Source organism: Trichosurus vulpecula, chromosome 8 (assembly GCF_011100635.1).
Source record: "Trichosurus vulpecula isolate mTriVul1 chromosome 8, mTriVul1.pri, whole genome shotgun sequence".
NCBI classification, from domain to species: Eukaryota; Metazoa; Chordata; class Mammalia; order Diprotodontia; family Phalangeridae; genus Trichosurus; species Trichosurus vulpecula.
The window spans coordinates 112,185,344-112,211,246 of NC_050580.1; the positions used below are offsets into that span (position 1 = coordinate 112,185,344).

Here is a 25,903-nt window from a genome sequence, read left to right on the forward strand (position 1 = left end):
GGCCTCCATGGAGCTGGCATAGATATATCACATGATGCATTAGGTGGGGATGAGAACAGAGAATTGGAGCCTATGTCCCAGGGTAGGGTGGTTGGTCCCCAGCTCCCACATATCTTTATTCACCAGAACCAAAGGACCAATCAGGGCATTAAATAAGGGCACGGGCACAGGTGGGGGTATCTGTACAGCGGGCGCCTCCAGGGGCAGGCACAGGGCTGGACAAAGTGTTGCCCATGCTGTGGGCATGGTTGGTATCAGTGCACCTGCTCCTCGGGGTGCCTGTGGGTGAGCTCCCCAGGAGTCGTGGGTACCATGCTCATCTTCTCCTGTTCCTCCTCCACTGACTGGCTACCATAGGCACTGTCCTCCTTTACTTCTGGGGAGGGAAAGAGGAAGATGGAGTCAGGGCCTAGTCCCTCCCCCAAAGCCAGCCCAGACCTCAGACCTTAGAGACCCCCTAGGCAGAGTTAGCCCTCTAAGACCATCATGGTGCCTACTGCCCTGGGGTCCCATCTGTAAACAGACCTCACACAAGTTTAGAGCCAGTGGCCTCCAAGTAACTCCTAGAATCTCCTCAGATCTCCCCAGCTTGGACTCTTTTGCCCATTCCTCCTTTGCTTCTTACCTGTGCTCGGAAGCTTGTCCCTGGGCTCTGTTCCCTGCAGAAGCCGCACACCCTCATCCAGTCCCATGGCGGCCAGAGCATCTAGCAAGCCTGCCAAGTCTCCTCCGGCCAGCTATGGAGAGAGGCAAAGGGAAAGAGAATTTGGGGGCAGGATCACTGAGGGCATGGGAGGGCAGGGGTCAGGGCACTGGAGCCCAGACACTGACCTGGTAGCTGCGAATCAGGCTGCCGCTAGGAGAGGTCGTGCTGCGATACGTGTCCACCAGGCTGCGTAGCCCCAGCCTCTCTGCTAGTTCAGCCCAATCTCCCCCACCACCTGGTCCATCCAACAGCCGCTCCAGGCCCTGCAAGGTTGCAGCCCCCAGGGACAGTCCAGGGCCTGTGGTAGACAGACACACTGATAGTGACCCAGTCACATGGCTCTTGGGGCAGAGGAGGTGGGAAGGGAAGGCTTGTCTCAAAGTTGGACCCTAACACCCCTTCCCATCCTTAGGGGTGAGGAGAAAGGTTTGGAGGATGGCGAGCATGGGTCTTACCTGTGGGGCTTGGGGGAGTCAAGGGTGGCTCTGTGGTCTCTTGAGCAGCCTTCAGCAGCAGTGTCCTAACCTAGAGTGGGGGGTATCTCAGAAATGCCACAGTGCATCCCAAACCCAGCTACCTGCCCCTCAAACATCCCCATCCTTGCAGGTTGTACCTTAGCGCTGCGGGTCAGGTCCAGGGGTGTGTGACCACGGTATTTCCTCCCGCTTCCTTCCTCAGCCCCATCTGACTCTGAGTCGCTGCCTGAGTTTGGGGGTGAGGGCAGTGGGCAGAGGGGCTCTTCATTCTCAGCCTGTACATCGGCTCCTGGCAGAGAGGGGACATAGGGAGGAGTCCTCCAGCCCCCAAGGCCAGGAAATGCGTCCCATCCCCAACCAGGGGAGGTCACGATGAAAAAGGGACCCCAGGGAGTAACTGGCCAGGAGTGGTTTCTGGGGCCGTGGGGTCAAGGGTACTCACCAGCCTTGAGTAGCAGGCGTGTGAGGGTAGGAGAGCCCAGGCCAGCTGCCAGATGCAAGGGTGTGTTTCCAGCAAAAGTCTGGGCATTCACATTGGCACCAAGCTGGCAAGGGGAAGAACAGTTGAGGCTTACACTGTCTGCCCCCTCCTGCACCCCTCTAGAGGCTGAGATCCAAGTGTCATACATGGGATCATGTCTGATCTCATAAGATGTATGATCCCATAAGATGAGGTGCTAGAAGGGACCATGGAGAGAGTTTATTTCAAGCTCCTCATTTTACATGTGAGGAAACTGAGACCCAGAGGGGTCAATGATAATGCTGGCTAGCATTTACAGAGAGTGCTTTATATCTTACATAATTCTCAGAACAACCTGTAAGGTGGATGCTGTTATCTCTGTTTTACAGATGGGAACACTGAGACTGAGAAAGATTAAGGCACTTGTCCAAGGTCATACAGCTAGAAAAGTGTCTGAGGCAAGATTCAAACTCAGGTCTTCCTGACTCCAAGCCCAACTATTTATTCACTGTGCTACTTAAGTGCCTCAAGATCACATAGGTAGTAAGTAGTAGTGTGGGATTTGAACATAGGTTCTTTGACTCCAAACTAATACTTTCCTAACATGGCCCCTTTCTACCTGTCCACTCTTCTTATAACTTACTCATCTCCACACACTGATATCCAATGACACTGGTCTCCCTGCCATTCTTCCCTCAAGGCACTCTATGTCCCACCCCTGGGCATTTCCTCTGGCCATCCCCCATGCTTAAAAAGCTCTCCCTCCTTATCTCTGCCTTCTGGTTTCCCTTCCCTGGCTTCCTGTAAATCCCACCTTCTACAAGAAATCTTCTTCTGGCCCACTTAATGCTGGGGCCTCCCCTCTGATGTCACCTCCAGTGTCTCCTGGGGTTTGCACGTTGCCACCCCCTTCTCGTCAGAATGGAAGTTCCATGAAGGCAGGGACCTTTCTGTGTATCTATAGTGCCTAGGAAGTCTTCCATCAATGCTTGGTAACAGATTGACTGACTGACCTTGGTGATAAGGTGGCTAACAAGTCCCAGCTCCTCTGACTCCGTTGCCAGGTGTAAGGCAGTGCGCCCACCTTGCCGTTCCGCCAGCTCCACATCAGCCCCACTGCCTACCAGCAGGTCCAGGCACTCTGGGCTATGGGCACGCACCGCCAGATGCACAGGATATAGGCCTGTGGGATTGCATGGCTCAGGATCTGGATCCTGGGATGGACCCTGGCAGAGACCACCTGCTTCTGGCACCAGGAGGCACAAAAGTCTGTGCCCTTCCAGCTTGGTATGGTGAGCCCTGGCCCTACCCCCAAATGACATACAGAACACTTCTCCCATGCCTCCAATAGAACAATTAACAAGGTTTTCTTTTCCCTCCAGCTTGGTTGAAGGATCCCCTTCAACCCATCACAAAATCGAAGGGATGCCTCTGAAGGGCTGGGGGTGGGGCACTCACCCTCATAGTCAGGCATGAGTAGCAACTGGGGAAGAGCGGGCCCTGCATGGCAAAGAAGGGCCTGCAGGAGGCCAGGATTGCCTGCCCGTAGCGCCAGGTGGAGGGCAGAATCTCCGTGCCGGTCCAGCAGAGTCGGATCAGCGCCCATGTTCAGTAGGAAGCTGACCACTCGGCTCTGCCCTGTGATCACAGCCAGATGAAGGGGTGTCTAGGAGCAAAAGAGTTAGTTAGGGCATGCCTCCAGTTGTAGGCAGGATTGCCCTTGCCACACATCGCTCTTCCCTGCCCAATGCTGGCTATACCTGGTTCAAGTGATTGGTGAGGTTGACAATGCCAAGGTGGGGGACTCGGAAGATGACATGTGCCATCTGCTCGATGACACTTGTCTGACCGTGAATGATGGCCAAGTGTAGGGGCCTGGTGGAGAGAGCGAGGAGCTGTAGAATTTGATTCTGGAGCCTAGGCTCACCGCAAACTTGTCCTGAATTAGATTGAGCCAGCAACCATGCCCTGCCCCCACCCCAGCCTGCCACCCTGATTCCTGCTCTGTCCCAATTCCAGTCTCAGTCCACTAAACTCCTGCCTAAAACCCAATCTCCAGCCTCCCAACCTTGTCCTAATCCATCCCTACTCCAACCCCACCTCTCACATTTCCCTAGGCCAACATCAACAACATATCATTCCCATTCCCGTCTGCCCTGGCTTCATACGTGTCTCCGTTCTCATCCTGGGCCCTCAGCAGGTGACACTGCCCAGCCAGAAGGGTTCGGGCATCAGCTGTAACTCCATAGTCCAGCAAGGCCCGGGCACTGCGCTGGGCAAGCCCAAACATGCGTAGGTTGTATTGCCGGGCTGGTTGGGAAGGGGAAGAAGGCATGGTAAGGTCATGAAAATGGAAGGTGGGCATTGTGCCCATCCAATCCTCCACAATGTGATATTTGAGTCCCTGGTCCTCCATGCCCCCTCCTCCTCTAAAGTGTGTGTGTGTGTGGGGGGGGTTATACCTTCCCGTAGCATCTTTAAGGCCTGCGGTCCATGGGGTGGGGGACGGCCAGGGGAATCGGGGTGTGTCTGCTTTTCACCCTCAGCATCGGTTGTGCCCTCACTCTCTCCAGACATCTGGACTCCTGTCCCCCCAGAATAACTGCCCACTGGAGCAGCCCCAGGAGAGTACAGGCTGTAGTTCAGGGAGGAGGTGGAAAAGAAGCTGAGACTACCACCTGGGTGGGGGGAGGCAGATTGTCAGTGTGCGGCAGTGAGGGGGTGATGGGCAGAGGGGATGGACAGTGGAGGGAGAGTCTGGGCAGGGATTTTGGGAGGAATGGTCAGTAGGGGGAGGGATGGTCTCAGGGACAGTTATGAGCCCTGGGAAAATGGCCACTGGATGGTTCCCTCCCCAAACTTCCCTTTCCCATACCTGACGCCAGGAGCCTACCCCTTCTAGGGCCCAGTGTACGGAGAAAGGGAAAGAGCCCCCCCCAGCTCCCCCCTTATAGGACATCCTAGTCCCCAGAATCCTCTCTCCCTTCTCACCTCCGCCACCGTTTCCATAACCTCCAGCTGAACCCCCTCCAGCCCCACCCATGTGGGACCCATCTCCAAAGTGCTGGGAAAAGGCAGGTAGGGCCTTCCTCCTCTTCCGCTGAACCTCTTCCTTGTCTGGGGGTGAAGGGGGGAGGTCAGGGCCGTCGGGACTCTCTTCAGTCCTAACTCCCCCTCCCCCACCCCAAAGCAGCCTCTGCTCCTTAACCCCCTCCTGGATCCTACCTTCTACCATGGGGTAATAGGTGAATTGTTTGGAGTCAGAAACATCCCCTCCTCGCTTCCTCTTTAGCTGCAAGAAGACAGTCACTGGACGCTCAATCTTCATCTTATGATAAGGAGGTGTCCGGAACACAATAGCATACTGGGGGAGGGAGACATAGGCTCTCAGCATGGCCTGCAAACCCCTGCCTAGCCCATACCACCCCCTTTCCACGTGCCCACCATGTCCTGATACCTGTTTGTGAACATCTGTGGGGGAGAAATCTCCAAAGGCCTGCCAGCCATTCTCATCATCCTCATAGAACCGGACTTCAATGTCATCTGTGGGGGGTAGGGATGGTGGGGAAAAGGAAGAATTTGGTTCCGTATGCAGCTTCCAATCCTGGCCTTTCTCCCCTTGTCCTTCTTTCCTTGCAGCCCTGTCCAAAGCCTCAGTTGGCTTTGAGCACAGCCCCCTGGCACCCCTGGGGCCCAGCTTAGAGCCACAGAGTCCTCCTTTTTGCTGGTGTCCCAGTCTCTGGTCTCACCTTTCTGCACCTTGTCACAGAGAAGATAAACTTCATCCCCACCCCGAACAGATCCTGCAGTCTTGTCCATTCGTGAGATCTTCAGGTTTGAGGCCCCAGGGGATTCTATGGGGAACGAATGATTATCTCAACAGAATGCCCAGCATCATCATCCCTCAGTCCTCCCCCCTCGGCCCATGGTCTCTGCTCCACATCTCCCATGTCCCCCTCAACTCTGTTGTGGTCACTCACTGCTATCGTGGATGGGCTGGGAGATGACAGGTGGGAGGGGGAGGGAGAAGGAGCCATCACTGGCCCTGAGGAAGGCAGAGAAGCGCAGCCGGACAATGCTCAGGTCCATCACTTTCTTCAGTTCTTTGGCTTCCTGCTCTAGCTCCCGCCGTTCAGCCTCTGTGGTGGTCAGTCACATGTGTATCCAGTTGCTCTCAACCCCTTGTATGACCCCTCAATCCTCAGGTCACCCTACATGCCCTCCCAGTACCCTTCATCTTTTCTCTCTTTCTCTTTCTCTCTCTCTCTCCCTCCCTTTCTCTCTCTCCTTCTATCTCCTTCTCTCTCTCCCCTCCCCCCTCTCAATATCTCTATCTCCCTCTCAATCTCTCTCTTTCTCAATCTCTCTCAATCTTTCTTTCTCAAGTGCGCTCTCTCTCTCTCTCTCTCTTTTTTTCTCTCCCTCCCTCCCTCCCTCCCTTCCTCCCTCTCTGCCTCTCTCCCTCTCTCTCCCCTCTCCCCCTCCCCTCCTCTCTCTACCTTACCCATAGCCCCAGACATACATTCCCTTTTCCATGGTGCCCATACCTGTGAGGCCCTGGGGCCTAGAGCGGAGTCGCTGCCTCTGAAGTTTCTGCATCATGATCTCCATCATGTTCTTTTTGGTCACATGCAGGACTCCCAGGTTGTTAAACCTGCAAGGGGTCAGGGGTGAGAAGTCAGATATGGAGAAGAAAAAGAGTGGAGGGCTCAAACTGCTCCAGAGGCAGGAAACATCTTCCCCCTTCTTTTCTACTTCTATTTTGCATCCTTCAACGAACAGCTCAACACCTACCTCCACCAGGCAGGCTTCCTTGATTCCTCCAACCCACAGGGATCTCCGCCTCTTCTAAAATCCTACAGCCCTGAGTCCAAACAGTTTGCTCTAACCCCCAGAGCATACATTGCCCTATTTCATCTCCTTGGCCAAGCCATGATCTCCTCAAATCAAGGCTTAAGTTTACTTTGTCTCCCCTTTTGTTCCCTGATCCCTCGCTCCAGTACAGCCGAGCATGGGAATTAAGCATATGAAGAAGGTGCAATAACCATGGGACTGGAGGTGGGAAGCAGAAGTATTGCCAGCTTCAGTAAAGCTCCAGGGTGGGGATAGGGATGGGAATGGGGACATCATACTGAGCCGTCATGTCCTTGGGTCCTACAGACACCACGCAAACACCCAACTCTGTGCACTGTTTCCCAACCAGGCTGTGGGCATGGGCTCGGGGTGGATCACTGTGTGTGACCAGGTCCACTTCAATCTTGGCTGGTCCCACGTAGTTACAGATCTGGGGAAGATGAGTGGAGGGATATTCGCCACCGACACAGTCACCTCCCTTTCAGTCTCCCTGCCCCTCTTCTCCAGCCCGCCCTGGTCTTCTCTTATACTCACCTTGACTGTAGGATATGTCTTGCGACCCTTTTCACTGGAAGCTCCAGGCAGCCCCCCATGGGAGGGGCCCTCACAGCCATAGCGAAAGCGGAAGCCACGCTGAGGATCAGCAAATAGCCATGATTAGGAGTGACAACCCCAATCTGCACTGACCACCTCCCAACCCACAGTGATCACCTCTAACCATTAATGAACACTCCCACCCACCCCTGGAACTGGAGGAAGGCCAAGCCTCTTAGCCACCCTGGTGCCCCTTCCTGCCCTCACCTGCTTGGGCTGCTCCACGATGACCAGGTAGGGGCCCTCACCTGGGGATAGAGCCGGGATGTCTGAGCCAGGGGTCTTGAGATCTCCTTTCAGACCCACCCCAATTCTAGCAGAAGGTCCTATATTTCTATTTCCTGGGGAACAAACAATTGGACGGCAGGAGTGGGAGTTGTTATACGGGGAGATAAAGGGGACTAGGAGTCCTTGGGAAATTCGGGAGGAAAAGGGGGAGGGACTAGCGGAGACATACTGACCTGTCTCCTCTGGGGGCTCTCTTCGATCCACCACTGGGGAGTTGAATTGGAAATCATCATAATCGATGCCATCCAGACCCTGGATTTGGATGGAAATAGTGGGAGGTGACCACTCCCACAAAATTACCTATTCCCTCCCCCCACTTAAATTGATCACCCAAACTGAGAGATAAACATAAGTGGTCAGACAAACCAAGAAAAAGGGGCATGGGGCCAGCCAGAGAGCTGGACATTGGGGGAGTAAGGGACAGCAGCTCACATCAGTAAGAGCCCGGAAAACAACACCTAGAGGCTTGGATAGATAGATGACCAGGAACCCAGGGGGTCGACACAGATCAGGGCTTGGCAGGGCTGTTACACCGACAAGACTGAGTGAAGTGGGGGTGGGGAGGGGGGCGCTGAAAGACCGAGTCTGGGGGATTAGCCAAATAGAGAGGACTCCAGATGGTGTCAGACAGACAGATAGACAGAGGCCAGAGAGAAAGGGTTGGCAATAAGGAGGGTCACAAAGATAGACACAGGCTAGCACTCACTGGGCCATAGCAATCGTCCATGTTTTAGAGCTGGGCTCTGTCCAGCTTCTGCTGCCGCTGTAACCGCCAAGGCTCCTACCTGTGCTTGTGGGTGTGGAGGGGCACCCCTCAGGCCAGGTCTATAGGGAGTAGCCAGGAGCCTGAGGGTGGGGGGCAGAGGGTCCCTCCTCCTGCCAGGCTGGAATGGGTGAGAGCCAGAGAGCTGTGGGCAGGCGGGGGCTGGGAGGGCAGGAAAGTTAGAACAGCTCAGGAAAGTCCCGAAAATACCAGAGAGAGGAGGGGCCAAGGGAGGGGGTGGGCCTGGAAATGACGTGATTTGCCCAGCCCAGAGAGGGAGGGCCCAGTTAGGAGTTTGAGGGGGCCCTTCCTGCTCTCCTTTTTCTTCCCCATTCCCAGGCCAGAGCCTTGCTCCATGGGGAACCGTGGGGTCTGGAATTCTCGCCCCCCATCAGAGAAGCACTTCTTCCCCTGCCCCCAAGTCTGAGGGGCCGATAGCTGGGGATGAAGACTAGGGCAAGAGAAGGCAGAGGATTTCAATAGGAGGGAGGGGCCTGTGAGTTGGGGACCTGGGGGCACTGGTCTAGAGCTCACCTTTCAAGGCCAGTGGTGAAATTTGGAAGCATAAAGAGAGATTCCCCTGTCTTCACCCCTATCCCCTCCTAGGCTTCAAACCTGTCCTTCCCTTTACTGGTCTAGCCTTCCTTCCCTTTCTCTCTCCTCCCACGGCCTGGGGCTCCCCTGGGATTTTCCGTAGGTCATCTGCTGGGGCCTGGGAGGGAGGGAGGGAGACTGCTGACTCAGCCTTTGGGGCTTTTGGGGGAGATTCCTCCGGTAGGGAGCCCCCTCTCCTCTCGGGGGCCCTCCTGCTCTAAGTCCCTGGGGATATAGTGCCCTCCACTTTTCCTATGGACTTTGGATAGCTTGGGGGAGGGGAGCCTGTATCCACTCAGCTTTGGGCCTAGGAGTCTCCTTCCCCACTCTTCCCCATGTGTAGGGATGTCTAAGGGACAGAGAAAGATCCCTTTCTTCTCTCCAGTTGTCTCTATGTAACTATTTGTGTGTCTGCATGCATATGTGTCTATGTAATCGTGCTAAAATTATATGGTTTTGTGTATCATTGTACTTATGTCGGTGTGGGTGGATGTGCATACACAATTGTGTAGACGTGTGTCAGTGTAGTTTTCTGCCGATCCGCATCTATGGAAATGTCCGATGTGCGGTGGACATGTACGTGTGCCTAGGACTGTGATCCCTCGCAGCAATAACATTCTATGACTCTAGTGTGTGTCAGTATCTATGTGGAAACGCATATGTGTGTATGATGTGTGTATATGCATGTGATCGCGCCCAGGCGTGGATCTGTGTTCTTTACTCTCAAGGCTGAGTGGGGGTCCCGACCCCGCCCCTCTACCCGTACTCTGAGAACTGAGGGAACCCAGGTGCACGACCCCGGCCACTCACTGCGGCTGCAGCTCCGGTTCCGGCTCCGCTACCGGTTAGTCCTGCCTCCGCTAGCCTTCCGACCCTGGTGCCACTCGGCCACCAGCAGCCCCAACCGGGAAAGCCCCTTTTCCGCCCCCCCGCCCCCCTCGGGGGGGAATTCCCATAACGTCACGGTGCATCACGCCCTGGCCTCTTTGTCATTGGCTCAAAGTTTTAGTCTGCGGCCGGCGCAGCCAATGAGGACTGAGCCTAGAGGACCGCCCCCTCTCATTCTCTGCCTCCCAGCCCGGGAAGACAGCCCCACCTCTTCCCCTCGGCGGGATCCGGGAAGGGTGGGCATTGGGTGGGTAGCTCCGCGCCCTCGCGCCCGGTGCTATCTGGGGGCCTGGGTTATGTCCTCGGTGGCCTGCCCGGAGGAGTGGAGATGAAGCGGGAACCAAGGCCCTCCTCTCCCCAGGAGACCCCGGGGACGGCCCTGGGCCCCGCCCCAGCCTGGGGTCCTGAGCCCCACAGCTCGGAAGAGCCTGGGAGCGGAGGGGAAGAGGGTTCCGCCAGCGATCTGTCGGGTGACAGCACCATTTGTCGGGGAGCGGGATCGAGGAGTGCTCCCCTAGTTTGCTTCGTCTACTGGGCACGGTCCAGACTGGGTCCCCCACTGCCCGGCCTCGAGAGCCCGTAGCCAGAGCGTCGTCTCCGTGGAGGAGGCTGGGGGCAAGGAGATTGTCTGAATAAGTGTTGGAATGGAGTTTCGATAGGCTGTGTGGCTGCTAGTGCCTCTCCCCCAACATTGCTGATTTTGTTCATGCCTACGTATGGACTTGTTCTCCCCCGCCCCATTGTAAACTCCTGGATTGTTCCTTTTTTTTTTGTCTTCGGGTTCCCGACTCTTGCGAGTGAAATAGGCCCTTAAGAAATGCTTCATTGTCGGGGGAGGGGACAAGAGCCCAGCTGGCGGTGGATACCCATTGTCCGAGAGAGGACTCCCATCTCTCAGCGACCAAGGGCAACTTCTTCTCGCCAAGAGGAAAAGGTCGGGCCGAGCTATCCAGTGTATTGGAGAGTTGAACTTGGATTCAGAAGACCTGAATTCAAACGCCACCGGACACTGATTCCGTGACCTAATCTTTTAAAATGGGAATAATGCCTGTAGTACCTCTCTGTAGTATCTGTGATGAGACTCAAGTTCAATAATGCAAGTAAAGCTTGGAGTCTACAAAATGTCAGATATCATCCATCATTCTAGCTTCGATCTTTGTAATGTACCAGCTAGAGATCAAAAGACCAGTGGCCATGGAAAGACCCAATGTGTTGGGCTGGAGCAGGGAGGTCACCCAGGACAAGGACCTGACTAGCAACACAGATCTGGCCATTCCTTAGTCTCTTTCGCTGGTTGGTTATGCAGGTCACCCCACCAACCGTGGGTATCCCATAAGCCTTCCCTGGGTTCTCTTCTTTCTATACTATATTGCTTAGTTATCTCAGCTCCCGTGGGTTTAACTGTCAACTCTGCAAATGATTCCCAGATTAACGTGTTCGATCCGAATCTTTCTCCTGAGCTCTAGTTTCACACTGCCAACTGACTTTTGGATATCCTGAATTGGATGTCCCATAGGCATTTCAAACTTGTTCAAAAACTTTTTTCCTCTCAAACCTTCACCTCTCCCCAACTTTACTATTGAAGGCACCACCATCCCCAGTCACCCAGGCTTGAAACCTCAGTGCCATTCCTTGACACAACTCACTTATCTTCACCCAGTACTTCATTTCTCATGCCCTTTATTTCTAACTACGTCTTTCTATAGCTCTATATCACTGCTTGCTTAGACTACTGCTATAGCCTTTTGACTGCCTGGTCTGCCTGCTTCATCTCTCCCCACTTCAATCCGTCCTCTATTAAGCTGCCAAAGTGATTTTGCTAAAGTAGGTTTGACGAGGTCCCTTCCTCCCATCCCATGAACTCCAATGGTTACTATTTGCTGGATCAAATATAAAACCCGTTTGGCATTGAAAGCCCTTTACAACCTGGCCTTCCTGTCTCTTTCCAATCTTTTTACACTTTGCTCCCCTCTGTTCACTCTGATCCAGCTACATCAGTCTATTTTATTCTTCATACATAATAATCCATCTCCTGGGCTTAGACTTTTGCACTGGCTGTTCCCCATGCCTGGTATGCTCTCCCTTTTCACCTCCAACTTCTGGTTTCCTTGGCTCCTTTGAAGGCTCAGGTCCAATTTCATCTTTTGCAAGCCTTTTGGGCTCTGCCTCCTCCATCCCTCTGGCATCACCTACCATACACAGTGTATTATCTTGTATATGCACTTATTTGCATGTTGTCTCCCCCATGAGAATGTGACTTCTTTTAGGTAAGGGATGGTGTTTTTGTCTAGCACTGCCTGGTACACAGTAAGCACTTACTAAATGCTTGTTGATTGAACGTTGGGCAAGAAACCAGGTAGATTCTACAGCTACTGAGTTCCCTATTGCTGAATTCCTTAGAATTGAGTTCTAAGATCCTTATCACCATCTCCTTAAGGTAGCTCCACATTTCCCCCTTGGCAGCCACACAGTCTGTCTTTGTTTTCCCTCCTATGGTTGATTAACATGAATGGTCAGAGAACCCTTAAAGCAAACGAGGGCCCTGGGCCTAGGATGAGCATAGCTAACATTTTCCTAGGTGAGACTCTAGGATGTTGAAGGTCTATCTCCACCCAGCCACCCTTCCAAAGGAGGAAGTTCCAGGCACTCGGCGCTGCTGCTCCTTAGGAGTGGCAATCAGGGATGGTAGCATCCCCAAGGCAATTGAAACATAACTGTGGGCATATAGATTTCCCACACAGGGGTGCTGACTTCTGTGCTCTTGGGTGGCAGGGGGGAGGGTGGGCAGGCGGCAATAATGCAGGAAAATGTCAGAAGACATTCCCTGGTGGCATTGAGAGGTAAGTACCAGGTATAGACATGTGCAGTTTACAAGTGAGCCCTTAATCTATAGCTGTGGGTATGATGCCATAGGCATGAGGCCAGGACTTGGAGAGGTGAGGCAAACCTTCAGGAACCTTTATCTGCATACCATCTCACCCTCTGCAAAGAGACAGGTTGGGAGTCTTAGGGTTGGCAAGTCACTGAACTTTTCTGGGCTTCGGTTTTCTGCCCCTATAGAAGAAGGTGGGATGTAGGCCCTGAAGTTTCTTCATACTTGACATCTTTTGATGCTATGACTTGGTTCCTAGGTTTAAGCTTTAAGCCCTAGTCATGGTAGATTGCAAGGATTAAGGCCTAGCTCTATCTGATAATGCTTGTGCACCACAAGCCCTACTTTCAGTTCACCCATTGTCTCACTTCTCCATAGAGCAGGGCGGCAGTGGAGGAAAGTAACTTCTGGGAGCTGCCATTATTTAAGAATTCTGTTCTGGCCTTGTATCCTTTGGTTTTGGAAGGTGTAGCTGCCCTTAGGGATGCCCTTCCCCAGGCAGGAGGGCAGCTGGGCAAAGCGACTGGTGGCTACAGAGCAGCAACACAAAAGACCTGTCCTCATTCATACCCAGTTCCGTCCTAAGCAGGGGTCAGAATGCTTCTATTTCTTCTCTCCTGCTCAGTTACCCCCATGGATCCTTTGTGTTAGGACCAGTCTTCTCTATCAAGTCAGGCCACAGGCTCAGAAAAGGAAGTGTTGGAGAGGGGAGGAGGTAAAGTAGAAGGGGAAAGGGAGGCTGGGGTGTGGATTTTATTACATTTATTACATTGTAAAAAGTCAATTGTTAACTTCTTCATATGTACATGCTCCTGTAGGCAATTCCCCTTGTTACCTCTGTCCCCTGGCCCTAATTAACTCCCCAAATTAACCCAACTCATGGATAAAGGAGGAAGAACTGGAGGAGGTAGCTCAGGGCTGATGGGAGGGGGAGGAGAGGTCTGAGGAAAGGGAAGCAAAGTGCAATGTGGTTGGAGTATAGCTCTCAGAGCTAGAACCGAAGGATAAGGGCAAAGAAGGGGCCCCTAATGCCAAGAAGCAACATGGACAGGGCTGGTTGGCACTGATGCCCAGAAGTCTCTCCCTTGACCCTTAAGAGACTGGAGCTAGCCTGGGGTGGGCTCTGGGTGAGCCCCGAGTCTGATTTCTCAGCTCTCAGGGAGGTTTCCCAGAAATGATGAGCAGAAGACGACAGTCCCTTCTCTCTGGATAATGTCTCTAGGAAGTGCTGCCCTCATTCCCTTCAGCAATTTCCCAATTTGGCTCCAATGAGAGCAGCAGCAGTGGCTGGGCTGGGCCCAGGGGTGGCACCAACATAGTGTGCAACCAGAAGAGGGAGAGGGTGAGAAGCCCTCAGTGGTGTGACAGGAGGGAGAGGCCCAGTCTTCCCAACCACCTGTCTTAGTTGACTTCAGAAGTGGGCATAGGGTCAGAGGGGCGAGGAGCAGTTAGCAGAGGCACAGGTGAAGTAGCCTCAATCAGGGCTGGATTTAGGATGATAGGCAATGTCATGGGTGGCACGCCCACCTGCAGTGGGGAAGCCAGGGGCTGCAGGATCAGGGGGGGCTGGGCCAAGGGTACAGGCCCATCTGTGCTGGGACTCAGCTTGCTGGGTGTCAAGACTGTAGAAGAACCAGAACAACCACTGGCAGCTGCTCCAGAGACCTCAGGCTTCTCTGGGTCTGTGGGGGAAAATGTAGCAATGTTCAGATCCTACTTTGGCACACTCTCCCAACTTCCCTCCCCTGCATCTGGACCAGGTCCCCCTGCCTTGGCCCAGACAAGTGAGAATCTACCTTGCTGAAGTGCTGAATCTCCTTCAGTCATCTCTGCCTGAGTCTAACCAACCAGGCAGTTCATTTTACATCTAGGCTTAATCTCTACTCTTCCACCCTGAGTTCTATAATGATTAAAAAAGAAAAGCCCAAATTATACAGTCCTCATATTTTGCTGGTGCCTCCCATTCCTCATGGGTACAGAAGGTCAGCACGACTCTCTGGATACAGCCCCTTCCCCCCACTAACACCTCCCTCCAGATAGCACTACTACACTGTTGGCTGATGAAGTCTATAGTTTTCTGACTCCCTGGGGTGGCTGGGTGGCAGAGTGGATGGAGTACTGGGCTTGGAGTCATGGAAGACCAGATTTCAACAGAGCTCCAGACACTAATCCCGGGCAAGTCACTTAGCCTCTGTCTCCCTCAGTTTCCTCAAATGTCAAATGGGGAATGGTAATAGCATGTATGTCCCAGGGTTGCTGCTATGTGGCTGGCACATAGTAAATGCTTGTTCTCTTCCCCTTATTAGCCCTTCCTTTAATATTCAGAAGCGCAGAAAAAGGGGACTCACCATAGGCTCCCAGCTCTGAGGGCATTTCTGGAGTATACGTGTGGCTGGGTATCCTCGTGTCACCAGCAGCAGGAGTCAGATGGGCAGAGGTCAAGGATTTCTGGGAATGTGGTTCAGTAGGCACCGGTGGCAGGGGATCTGGGGAGTTAAAGTTCACATAGTATCTCTTAGCTTTCTGTAAAGGAATAGTCTTGTCTCCTCCCAATGGCTGTGTGCCACCCACCAACCCAGGCCACTGAGCCCCAATCCAGTTTTAGGCTCTCTGGGAGCTCTAGGGGTCCTTTATGCTGATGCTGAGGAGAAGTGCTCAGCATGGTCTTCCCCCAAGTCTCATACCAGGGATGACTGTCTGCTTGAAGAGTTCATCTCGTAGGTGGGGCAGGAAACAGTCAATACGCTCCCAGGTGATCTCCCAGAGGGCAGAGGAACCACTTCCTCTGGTGTCTGCATTGTGGAAGATCTCTGCAGTATCCATCACTAGCAGCATGTTTTTCAGTGACTCAGGGATGGCCTCAGACTGGGAGAAAGGTATGAATGGGGAAGGGGTGAAATAGAACAGATGGAAAAGAGGCCATAAAAAGCAGCCCTCAGACAACGAAACTGGACAGATGTGTGAGGAAGTCAGGAATTTACAGCCTGGAAGGGTAGGGGCAAAGTGACTGGGCTTGGGGGTGGGGGAAGTAGAAGGAGCTAGGTAGAGGCCACAACTGAGGATATGCCAGGAATGAGGTTCAATGAGTAGAGGCCAAGTTTAATGGGGAGGGAGCAGAGCTTGGGGAGTTGTAGGGGACCATACCAGTAAATCGCTGGAACCTGCATGCATATACTTGTCCATGAAATCCAGGATGGTCAGCCAGAGTGCAGCAAAGGTTGGAAGTGACAGCAGAGGGGAGAGGTGCTGCAGGAACACCTGTGGCCCACCAGTGGCTTATCAGATGATCGAAGATACCATCCTCATCCCTGGTTCCAGGGATGAGGAGAATCCCTCTCTAGCCTGTTTCCCTTATAGGCCTTTGACTTGGGTAATTCCTCTGAGGCTCAGGATTCTTCTGGGCCCTCAGGTTCCACAGGGCAGAGAGATAGTGAAAGGACAGAGCCCTTCCTGTCTGCCAGGGGGTGCTGTTTGGGCAGTAGCTGGAAGCATGGGGAGAGGGCCTGGTGCATGCAATCATACCTTGGAGAGCAGTGTGGAAGCCCTCATCCGTGTCTCCTCCATTCCACCCACATCTGCGGGGCTGATGTTCTCCAGAAGCTTGGTCAGCAGAGGAAACAGCACCTGGTGGTCAATCACCCCACATCCCACCCCCCCCAGTAAGGTCAGTGGTAAGCTTGGCTCCCAAAGAGCCAAGACAATGGCTGGGGAAGGGAGAGGGAAGGAAACTCGTCATGGGGGTAGGCTGTGGCATAAGAGAAATATTGGTATAGAAGGCTAAGAGCCTCCCTGCCTCAAGCTGCCCAGGAGTTCTTCCTCACTCCACTACCTTGTTAAAACAGGACTCCCATTCCAAGGCATCTAGCTTCTGCAGGTCATGAACCAAAAGTGCCCTCTGTAGATAGGTGAGCGCCTGCATCCGTACCTGACGCCGGGCATCGCAGCAAAGCCAGGCAATACCTGAGCAGGGGAGGAAGAATCAGGGTCACTGTTGGCATCCCAACCAACCTCTTCAGCCCTAGCCCTCATTTTCCGTGGGGATTACCCTGAAGCAATGGGCACCAGCAATGAGCCCAGAGGGTCCGGGAATCGGCCTCAATCTTCTTGCCCCCTGTCTCCAAGTGACGTTGCTCCTCAGCCCAGGAGCTATAAATAGTTGCTGCCCGTGTGTGCAGGGTGTGCATCAAGTCCAGCAGCTGAAATCACAAAGGAAGGAATTGTGATTAGGATCCCAGAACCCAGACTACTCCATCCTCACTGCTCCAGACCTGGTCCCCTCAAGGATGATGTCTTCCCCCTCAATCATCTTATTCCTAGGACAACTCCATCATCCAATTCTTTTGCTTTACGAGTTTGTCCCTCAGGCTCCCTTCTCAGCCTGAGCCTGCCGACCCTGGCCCCCAGCTGGGTTCCCCAACAGCCAGGCACAGGGAGAAGAGGAAATAAATGGTGCCATACTTACGTCCTGACTAACCTGTAAAGACACCGTGTGGTAGCTAGCAGGCACTCCTTCGTCGTCTTCATCATCACTGTGTCCACCGCGAGTTGTGTGCTGGTTGGATGCCCGGGGTCGACGAAGCACCGAACCATCCTTAGACTTCTTCTTGAAGCGGTTCCCTTTGCTGTCATATTTGTGGCATTTGCTCCGTTTTTCCTGAGATTTGCATCCTGTGGAGACCCAGGCCATATTTCTATATTCACGTAAACCCCTACTCCCCACTCTCTCCTTTTCAGGCAGCTACATTTTCACCTCCTCCACCCACTTACCACCATTCAGACTGGCCTCCACAAAGATCCGGATGGTCTTGACACAGAGCTCAAAATTGTCGGGGGTAATATGAGCAGCATCACGCACAATGAAAGACAGTGACTCCACACATTTGAGGAGGGACTTTGTGTCATGAGGTCCCAGGTCCAACCCCACAGTAAGGCTGTACTGATTCACCAGAGGAGAAGGGCCAAGCCGGTTTGGTCCTGGTCCTGGCTTGGAGCTATCTATCTCATCTTTCCCCACCTGTCCAGAATATGAATGTGGGTAGGAAGTTGGATGATCTGCCTGGCACAGAGCTCAGGAGCCTGATTTGGCACTACTTATCCCCTTCACTGTGCCCCAAGAAAACCAGGAAGCCACCCAGACTGGGATGGAGAGTCCTCCAGCCCACTGCCCCTTGTTTTCTCACCACTAGCCAATCACTGTTGACCACATCGGCATCAGTAGCTGAGCGGTGCATCTTGCCTGGCCTACCATGGTCAGTATAGACCTCCGAGTCTGAGGTGTAGCCTCGGTCCAAGCTGACGTCACTAGGGTGGTAGGAGGAGAGTTCACTGTCCGATTGAGCACCTGAGCCAAGTGAGAATGTGGGCAGAATTAGAGCAGGTATGGGGATATAGATGGAGATGCTGGAACAAAATACCAAGACACCGTGGGCTTTTCTCCCACCAAGAAAAAGACTCGTGCCTGGGTTAGCTTAGGTAGTCCTGCCGCCAGAAGACAAAAGTATAGACAACCTTTATTCTAGTCACTTTTGGGCTAATGGGACTCAGGCTCCTGCTGACAAGGGTTACCACTGGAGGGACTGAAGGAAAGCTGGTCTCCAGAAAGTCTTATCATTCCTGTGGCACATTTTGTGTGGCAGCCAAGTGATGTAGTGGCTGGATAACTAGACCTGGAGTCAGGAAGACTTGAGTTCAAATATTGCTTCAGTCAGTGACCACGGGCAAGGCCTCTTAACCTCTCTGAGCCTCAGTTTCCTCATCTGTAACATGATGGCCTCCAAGGTTATCCTTCCACCTTTAAATCGATGAGGATCCTTCCATTATTCTCTGTGCCTCCATCAGGGCTTAACCCATGGGTGGCACTGGAGAGCTGACAGCAGTGTTGTTGGAGGCTAGCGGATGCAAACTTAATTTGCTTAATGCAATCTCTGAGCTTTCTTTCTTTAGAGTTTTTCTCTCTCTAACCCATGGAAGACTGCAAGAATGGAAAGACAGTTGCTTATCTGGTAGGTGTCAGATTTCCCAGGGAAGGCTCACCAGTATCAGTGGCATCTGTCCTGGCTGTGGCCTGCAGGGAGGGGGGAGGCTTCACCCCTGAGCCGATGCACTCCAGCAGGGTAAAGAGTGTAGCCCAGTCATCCCCAGAGTGGATGTTAGCTGCGTTGGTCTTGAGCAACTCATGCAGCCCATAGGCAACCTGGTGGCTGACACGAGACAGCACACTAGGTTTCATCAGTAGCAGGATACGAAGGGACAGCAGCACCTGGAATGGTAGGAAGTGAGCTTAGGGCTCACCATTCACCCTCTACTTTCCTGCTTGCCTTCCCCATCCTGGAATGATAATACTCCATCCAGAGTAGGATAATTATTTGCCTATGGGGTATTCTGCTACTTCCTCTGGCATTTTGTGGTCAGAGAAAGTGAGGACTCTAGGATCCCAAGGAGCACAGTGGGTGGTTTGGATGCCAGCCCCATGACTAAGGCCATTCCAGACATCTCCTTTCCCCCCACCATTCCTAGCCGGGAATTCTTGGTAGGAGTCCCCTCATAACATTAGGAAGCAATCTATGCTTCCATCATTTCCAGGCTCCTTAAAGCATGGCACTCAGTGTAGTCTCTGCTCAGACAGTCCCACAGATGACACTTGGCCTTTGGTCCACCTCCTTTACCCCATCTTCCAGATGGCTAATATCCCTTTACCTGGCCACTGATTTCCTCTCTCCTTAGCAACCGTATGGCCAGACGCAGTAGCCCCACCACGGCCCGCTCCACCAGGAAGCAGAAATCCAGAGCCTGGACACATAGGTGGTACAGATGATCACGCACTGTCTGCCATACACAGCCCACACGGTCCCTATGTGGCAAGAAGAAGGGGAGAGGGAAGAGAGCTAGTGAGCCAAGGAGCGAAGGCCAGTTTGGGTACCAGGTATCCCTCCAGTGCCCTAGTACTACACTAATCCTTTTAGGATCCCTTGGTATTGACGTTGAACATAGGGGTACTGTGAATCCTGTGACTCTGGTATAGCAATAGGCCCTCCTGCTGGTATAGGCACTGCTATTCTCTTGGTACTAGCTCCAAGCACATTGGATTTGCACAAATGACCTCAGTATGGGGGCAGGATCCATGATTTGAACCTTCTTCTTCCTCACCTGTTTTCTAGCACAATCCGCAGAAGCATTTCCAGGCAGAATGCGGCATCTTCCTCATCATAAGTCTCCTCATCTGGGGTCACTGATATCAGAGCCTAGAGGGGAGAAGGAGACAACGTGCTGCTACCACCCCACCATCAGCTGGTCAACCCGTCTGATTCTTCTGCTTCATACCTTCATTAACTCTTGTAAGGACTCCAGCTGCAGGAACTTGCTTTCTGTGATCATCTTCTCTGGGTCACATTGCTACAGTGGCAGGAGGAAGGAATCAGTGGCTTGAGTTGGAGGAAGAAATCCCACAAAGCCAGAGTCCTCCCCTGCAGGAAGTTGAGACTTGATCACTGGAGAAAACAGTGGCAAGATAGTTGGGACAGGTACCTTGATGCAGTCCAGGGCCACGCGCTTGGCTTCTTGGTTCTCAGTGGATGGCCCTCGCATGCTGGATTGCTCAGGACCACTCAGTGTCAACCAGCTCACAAAGCTCAGTACGGTGGACTCTCCTCTGTAGAGGATGGAGAGATGGGATGTATTCAGGTTAATCACAGATTCTTGGATATTCCCTCCCCATGGCCCAGAGCTTCTGGCCTACCCTCACCGATTAGATGGTGTTTCCTCCCGTTGCAGAGAGATCTTGCCATTGGGATCCACAAAGTCTTCCACCTAGGAAAGCCAGCTTTCTTAACATGATCCTCACTCATTACCCAGGCCCAACCCTAGTTCTCTAGTTTTATTTCTGACAGCTTTATTCTTGTACTGCTATTCTACTGAACAACTGACTTCCAATGCCTCTGCCAGCTGTCCTCTTGGAGAATATCATGTACTGATGGTCCCTTGATACTGAAGCCTCCTAGACAAAGACCAGGCCAATGCAATGTACTGGTCCTAAGTTCTGTGCCCCTCCCCCCCAGTTTAATTTTCCTCCAAAATTGCAGTTAGTGCTCAACTTTTATCCCCTAACCCTCTACTCTTACCTCTACCATGGCCTTGGGCAGTAGTTGGGCTCGGAACAGCTGCAGCATGGCCTCCATGATGTTCTTCCAGCCCTCTCGAAGGATGTCACCATGGCGATGGGCCAAATGGAAAACAGTCTTGGCTGCAATGTGAGCTTTGGGGTTGCTCCCAAACACAGTGGGCAGATTCTCAATCGACTGAAGAGGTAGAGAAGGTGAAGTCTAGGGCCTAGCTAAAGTCTAGGGATTGTCTTAGGTCCTTACTTGCTAACTTCTCCTTTGGGTCCTCACATTAGCTCTGAGTTGACCATTTCTCTCCATGATACTGTGGGAGCCCCCGGGTATTCAAAGTCCTCAGATCTAACCCTTCTCCCCTCCCCTAATCTTCGTGTAAGCAATAATGATTCAAACCTCCCTCGCAGAATATGTTGGACATGGAGGGCCAGAGCCCCCAAAAGACCTTGCAGTAAACAGTGAAGGATGGGGCTACTATGGGGACAATGCTAAGTGAAGTACATAACTAATGGAGAAAGTTAAGCCTTCAATGGAACCCCAGTTACTGTTTGGGTGTCTATGGTGTCTGCCTCCATGGGGCATCAGGTTTAGGTAGTCTGCTTCCCTATGCTGTGCCCCTCAATGCCTTCCTACTACCCTTACTCACCTCACTACTGAGGGCTGTAAATTTGCACAAAGAGATGATGAGATTGTCAAACACGTCACTTAAGCCATAATGGGCGGAGATCATGGCACATTTCCTGCAAAGCCCCAGCCCCCACCCCAGGAACAGGGTCACTGGAAGGGCCAGCTGCCTTTCCAAGTACCATGGAAGATCTTTCTCAGGGTTCTCCCCTGATGATACCCTTCCCACATTAGTGCCACCTGCAAGGTGGGTTCCCCTAAGCCTCAACTTCCCCCCAAAGGAGGGAAGCTCTGGGAAGGTTCCCAGGCATGGGCTCAGAAGTAGCTTAAAGTGACCCATCCCAGGGAAATTCCAGGTGAGGACAGTTGGGGAATGGGCGTCATCAAGAGAAATGGGAAGGATTTCAGGGCCAATACAAAAGACAAGGTGGGTACCTGAAGCCTGAAATGGCCTTCTGGATGATTGTTTCTTCTAGGCTCTTGTCAAAGACATAGGAAAGGGCAGCAATGGTAGGGCCCCAGGTCATGGTGAAGAGGTCATGATCATAGCTGCCAGCAGGTACCAGCAAGAATATGCCCTCAGGGGTTGCACCTCGATGCAGTAGGACATTCCACACATAGTTCTCCCTCACCAGACCAGTCTGTTCTTCAGGCATCACGATCTCATCATTCCTATAATCCAGTGGGGGATGAGTACAATGACAAGGTCAAGATGGCACACCTCCTCATAGATCTAGCATCTCCAGTTGATTCAAAGGATTCTTCCCCTCCTAGTTCTATCTCATACCAGCATACCCATCATACTGTAGCTTGTCTGATTGCTCACTGTTGAGACACTGGATAGGAAGGAAAAGAAGGTCCCCCTCCCCTACAATCTCTTTTATCTCATGACTTTGAAGCTCTTTTCCCCCTGGGTCTCAGGCCTAACAGTTTCTAGACTTCATCATTATCCTGGAAACCTTTCTAGGAAGCCAGAAGAAACCTGACTGTCAGAGAAGAGCTCTCCGCTTCCTCTCATTTACAAGCAGTTGCCTGGATCAAGAATTAATTAGGCCTAATTCTGACCCAGGTCCCCACCTTGGGCTTGTTGGCCTTCTCTGTAGGCCATCTATGGGTCATCAGGAGATCCTTTAAGAGAAACAGTTAGGATCCTTCAGCCTTTGGGGTCCTAGAAGGTTTCATCCAAGGAAGGGAAGTATTGGCAGAGAACTAGTTCTCATTTGGGAGGTGAGTTACACACTGTACAAGAGACCATCGGGAAGAGATGGAGATGGGTTCTCTCAATTCAAAAGGCTGAACCCCTTAGTCCTCGTTAAAAACTCACTTGATAGCATGGTACATGTCTTCTAGGATGTCCTGCTCAAAATCTTTTCCTCCATTCACGCCCTTCAGGTTCTTTCGGAACTCCTAGGAACAGTTCAATGAGCTTCTTGTCCCCTTGCTCCCAAGAAAAAAGCCTCCTCCTCCTTCTGCCCCAGGTACTTCTCAGGTCTAGCAGGGCTGCTCAGTACAGAAACAGCTTGGAAAACAGCTCCCTCTTTCTGCCCTCCTCATACTCTCAACTCTCTCAACTCCAATGACTTCCTTCTTCATCACACTTCAGTCATATATCAATAAGCACAGAATTGCACCATTTCTTTAGAATTGCAAATCAGAACCTTGGAATTCCACTTTCAGATGACAGTCTCCTTTCCTCCCACCTCTCCCACATTCTACCATTAATTCTCCTCTTTACCCTTATTGTGACCTCTGGTCCCTTCTTCCCATTCTCCAAGTCCATCTCCTTTATTTTGGCTTCACTTTTTCACCTGCAAACCCAGCCTTGACCCCATGGTTAGCCACTTAAATGTGCTATTAACTAGAATCCTAGAATCCCTTGCTATGGTGACCTTCTACCGTTCCTGACCCATCATCCTACTCCTCCTCCTCCTCATCATCATCATAGCTAGAACTTATATAGCACTTGAAGGTTTGCAAAGCTCTTCACAAATACTTTGTTTTATCCTTCTAACAGCCCTGAGAGGTAGGTGCAAATAGTATCCTCATTTTACAGATGAGTAAACTGAGACATAAAGAGGTTAAGTTACTTGCCCAGGGTCACATGACTAGTAAGTATCTGAGCCTAGGTTTGAATTCAGGCCTGCGGCTCTATTCATTGCACCATCAGCTGCCTGAACTATCATCCCTGGGATAGCACCACCATTTGATTTCTCTGCTTAAGCTCCAAGGCTGTCCAATCCTGCTGAAGACAAATCACACATCTGAGCTGTGAAAATCATGAAACTGAGCTGCCTTCACTCCCAAATTTGTGTTATATACCTCAGCTGGGCCACTGCTGCTGACGGACAATTTTTCAACTCTACCCTCACCAACTTCCTATCTCATTCTCCACAGCATTCCCCAAGCCTAAAAAATATTTCTAATGACCCTTATAATCAATTCTGGTACCATCCTATCTCTCTGACTGTTCACTACCATATTTCTTACAAAAGTTATCTAGTTCTGCTCTCATCATTCTACCACAACTCATTTCTCAAACAATACCAATGATACCTCGATTGCTAAATGCATTGGTATTTTTAAAGTTCTCATTCTCCTTGCCCTCCCTCTAGCTTCTGATACTGTTGCCATTTTCTGCCAACTGCGTACTACCACCACCCCTCACCCTCTGCCCCCTGGCTTCAGAGACATCTCCCTGTCCTGGTTTTATTCCCTCCTTGATAACTGCTCCTCTCTGTCCTTCACTGGCTCTTCATCCTTTACCCAACCCCTTTATGTGGATGTTCTTCCAGGTCTATTCCCCTCTCTCCAGACTTCCCTTAGCAAACTCATTCACTAAGGTGCAATCATCACTTTTATGCAGATGACTTCCAACTCTACATCTTCAATCCTGACATCTCTTATTAACTCCAGTCCCTTATCTCCAGTTGCCTACCTTTACCTGGATATCTCACTAGCACCTTAAATTCATCAAATCAAAAACTAAGCTTAAATTCTTTCACCCTAAATCTGTTCCTCCATTTGACTTCACTGTTTCTGGCTACGACACCACAATTCACTCTGTTTCCCATGTTTGTAGCCTTATGGCCGCATTTGATTCTTTTCTCTCTTTACTTCTCGTATCACATCAGTGATCAAATCTTGCTAAATACATTCCTGAAACATGTCTTTTATCTGTTCCCTAATCTTTATTCTCACTCCCAAAGGCCCTCATCAACATAAGCCTGGACTACTGTAATAACCTTCCTAACAGAACTTCCTGACTCTACTTTTTCTTACTCCCATCTTTCCTTTCTACTGTCAGAATAATCTTTCTTATTCACAGAGCTGGTCATTTCCTATGCTAAGAATCTGGCGCTTATGAAGAATTCAAGGTTCTCTATAATCTGGCACCACTACCTTTCTTTATCTCAAGATTCCTTCCCAATATGTACTCTATGCTCCAGTCAAAAGGGCCTCTTGTATATTGTGCCTTCCTATATCTATGACCATGCTCACATCATCATCTATGCCTATAATGCTCTTCTTCCCTACTCTCACTCCTCAAACTGAATTTTACCCATCCTTTATAACCTAACTTAAATAGTCAATCCTTCTGATCCCTCCAGGGCAGTTATGATGAACCTCACAAAATACTTTGCTAACACATTTATCAAGAAATATTGTGTATTATACTATTTCCATTTGGGTTGTAATTCCGTACTAATAGAATATAAGCTCAATGAAGGTAAAGACTTTTAGCTAAACACAATAACTTTCAGATTCTTGCAGAGTGCTCTGCATATAAAAGGTGCTTAATACATGCTTGTTGAATGAAAGAAAAGCTAGAGCACTTTATATCTAATCCATTCAGGGTACGAATTACTATGTTAGTGACCTCTAACTTAGATTGACCTCATATGGGCTCTCTGTTACTATCTCATTCTGGATCAGGACCTTCATGCTTTTCCTACTGTAATCTAATGCTGGGGTAGTCCTACCTGGATAAGGATACATACTCACCTCCAGGGTCATGGGTACATTCTGTTTGCGGACATTGTGATTGTGCTGGTCAGTGTTGAGCATGATAACAGCGTAGGCCAGGGCAAAGCAGGCATCACTATTTGCAAATGGGGAGCCATTACACTTCTGAAAAGCAGAAACCCCACAACTATCAGTGTTCAAGTCTCTGTCCTTTCTGCAGTTAACCTATATCTACTGCCTAATCCAATGGCTGGTGCTTACACAGGAGCCAGCAAGAGCACAGGCAAAACATAAAATCCCTGCCAACCCTTGGGTAGAAGCCTATGCCCCCTTTTCCATGAGGACTTTTAGCCATTGCCACCAGACTCTCAGCTTGTCTGGGAAATAGCAGTGGGAGCCAATGGTTTCTCAATTGCACCTGAACTCACAAGTTTGTTTCCTCAAATCTTCCTCCCTCCACTCCCCAATAAACAAACCTACCATCCAGTGCTCTGTAAAGGCCTCCAGTAGCCTCTGAATGACTGGAGCTTCTCCTGGCAATCGAAAGGCCTCTAAGTAGAGGCGTAGAGCTTCATCTAGTCGTAAGCCCTGGAAACTGAAGGTGCTGAATGGGAGAGGAAAGGTGATGAAGTTGGTAAGCAGCTACTGTAGAACAAAAGACCTGCCTTTCCATGTGCCACAGGTCTTCTAACTTACTAATAACACTGAAT

General features: G+C 51.4%; 2 protein-coding genes across 12 annotated transcripts in view; both read right to left on the bottom strand.

Annotated features, from left to right (window-relative positions):
* Window positions 1-75: 75 nt before the first annotated feature.
* On the bottom strand, window positions 76-9,666 carry NFKB2 (nuclear factor kappa B subunit 2). 4 transcript variants are annotated; one of them, XM_036736053.1, is made up of 23 exons: window positions 9,546-9,666; window positions 8,085-8,303; window positions 7,552-7,630; window positions 7,298-7,431; window positions 7,031-7,129; window positions 6,775-6,926; window positions 6,190-6,296; window positions 5,623-5,781; window positions 5,392-5,496; window positions 5,100-5,185; window positions 4,868-5,006; window positions 4,634-4,759; window positions 4,105-4,320; window positions 3,811-3,952; window positions 3,403-3,517; window positions 3,101-3,308; window positions 2,656-2,825; window positions 1,625-1,727; window positions 1,320-1,471; window positions 1,162-1,231; window positions 832-1,004; window positions 626-737; window positions 76-376 (listed from the first exon to the last, which is right to left on the bottom strand). In XM_036736053.1, the coding sequence occupies exons 2-23, from the start codon at window positions 8,103-8,105 to the stop codon at window positions 255-257; spliced, it is 2,790 nt and encodes a 929-aa protein (XP_036591948.1). In that variant the 5' UTR covers window positions 8,106-8,303; window positions 9,546-9,666; the 3' UTR covers window positions 76-254. The 4 variants fall into 4 exon arrangements, with proteins under 4 accessions (XP_036591948.1, XP_036591951.1, XP_036591950.1 ...); XM_036736056.1 differs by having other exon boundaries at window positions 7,298-7,338; window positions 9,546-9,637; XM_036736055.1 differs by having other exon boundaries at window positions 8,085-8,262; window positions 9,546-9,601.
* A 3,576-nt stretch (window positions 9,667-13,242) lies between these two features.
* Window positions 13,243-25,903, bottom strand: part of GBF1 (golgi brefeldin A resistant guanine nucleotide exchange factor 1) — a 128,137-nt gene continuing 115,476 nt past the window's right edge. For 5 of the 8 annotated variants that reach the window (XM_036734190.1, XM_036734193.1, XM_036734191.1 and 2 more), the window contains exons 19-40: window positions 25,674-25,797; window positions 25,233-25,358; window positions 22,555-22,637; window positions 21,666-21,902; window positions 21,253-21,346; window positions 20,613-20,789; window positions 20,237-20,301; window positions 20,020-20,143; window positions 19,816-19,887; window positions 19,642-19,736; window positions 19,192-19,345; window positions 18,529-18,754; window positions 17,676-17,836; window positions 17,263-17,509; window positions 16,958-17,163; window positions 16,541-16,691; window positions 16,325-16,455; window positions 16,018-16,119; window positions 15,640-15,753; window positions 15,180-15,360; window positions 14,844-14,981; window positions 13,243-14,177 (exon numbers count right to left, since the gene is read on the bottom strand). In XM_036734190.1, coding sequence (XP_036590085.1) covers window positions 13,897-14,177; window positions 14,844-14,981; window positions 15,180-15,360; window positions 15,640-15,753; window positions 16,018-16,119; window positions 16,325-16,455; window positions 16,541-16,691; window positions 16,958-17,163; window positions 17,263-17,509; window positions 17,676-17,836; window positions 18,529-18,754; window positions 19,192-19,345; window positions 19,642-19,736; window positions 19,816-19,887; window positions 20,020-20,143; window positions 20,237-20,301; window positions 20,613-20,789; window positions 21,253-21,346; window positions 21,666-21,902; window positions 22,555-22,637; window positions 25,233-25,358; window positions 25,674-25,797 — 3,289 coding nt within the window. In that variant the 3' untranslated portion in view covers window positions 13,243-13,896. The remainder of the gene's footprint in view (window positions 14,178-14,843; window positions 14,982-15,179; window positions 15,361-15,639; window positions 15,754-16,017; window positions 16,120-16,324; window positions 16,456-16,540; window positions 16,692-16,957; window positions 17,164-17,262; window positions 17,510-17,675; window positions 17,837-18,528; window positions 18,755-19,191; window positions 19,346-19,641; window positions 19,737-19,815; window positions 19,888-20,019; window positions 20,144-20,236; window positions 20,302-20,612; window positions 20,790-21,252; window positions 21,347-21,665; window positions 21,903-22,554; window positions 22,638-25,232; window positions 25,359-25,673; window positions 25,798-25,903) is intronic. The other 3 variants (XM_036734194.1, XM_036734195.1, XM_036734192.1) reach the window with 1 other exon arrangement.

Coding starts and splice junctions, on each gene's coding strand:
- NFKB2 (XM_036736053.1), bottom strand. CDS start 8,105: ATGGACGATTGCTATGGCCCA. Junction 6,927..7,030: donor AGACATATCCTACAGTCAAG/GTGAGTATAAGA, acceptor CATCTTCCCCAG/ATCTGTAACTACGTGGGACC. Junction 5,186..5,391: donor CTGTGACAAGGTGCAGAAAG/GTGAGACCAGAG, acceptor TACCCCCCACAG/ATGACATTGAAGTCCGGTTC.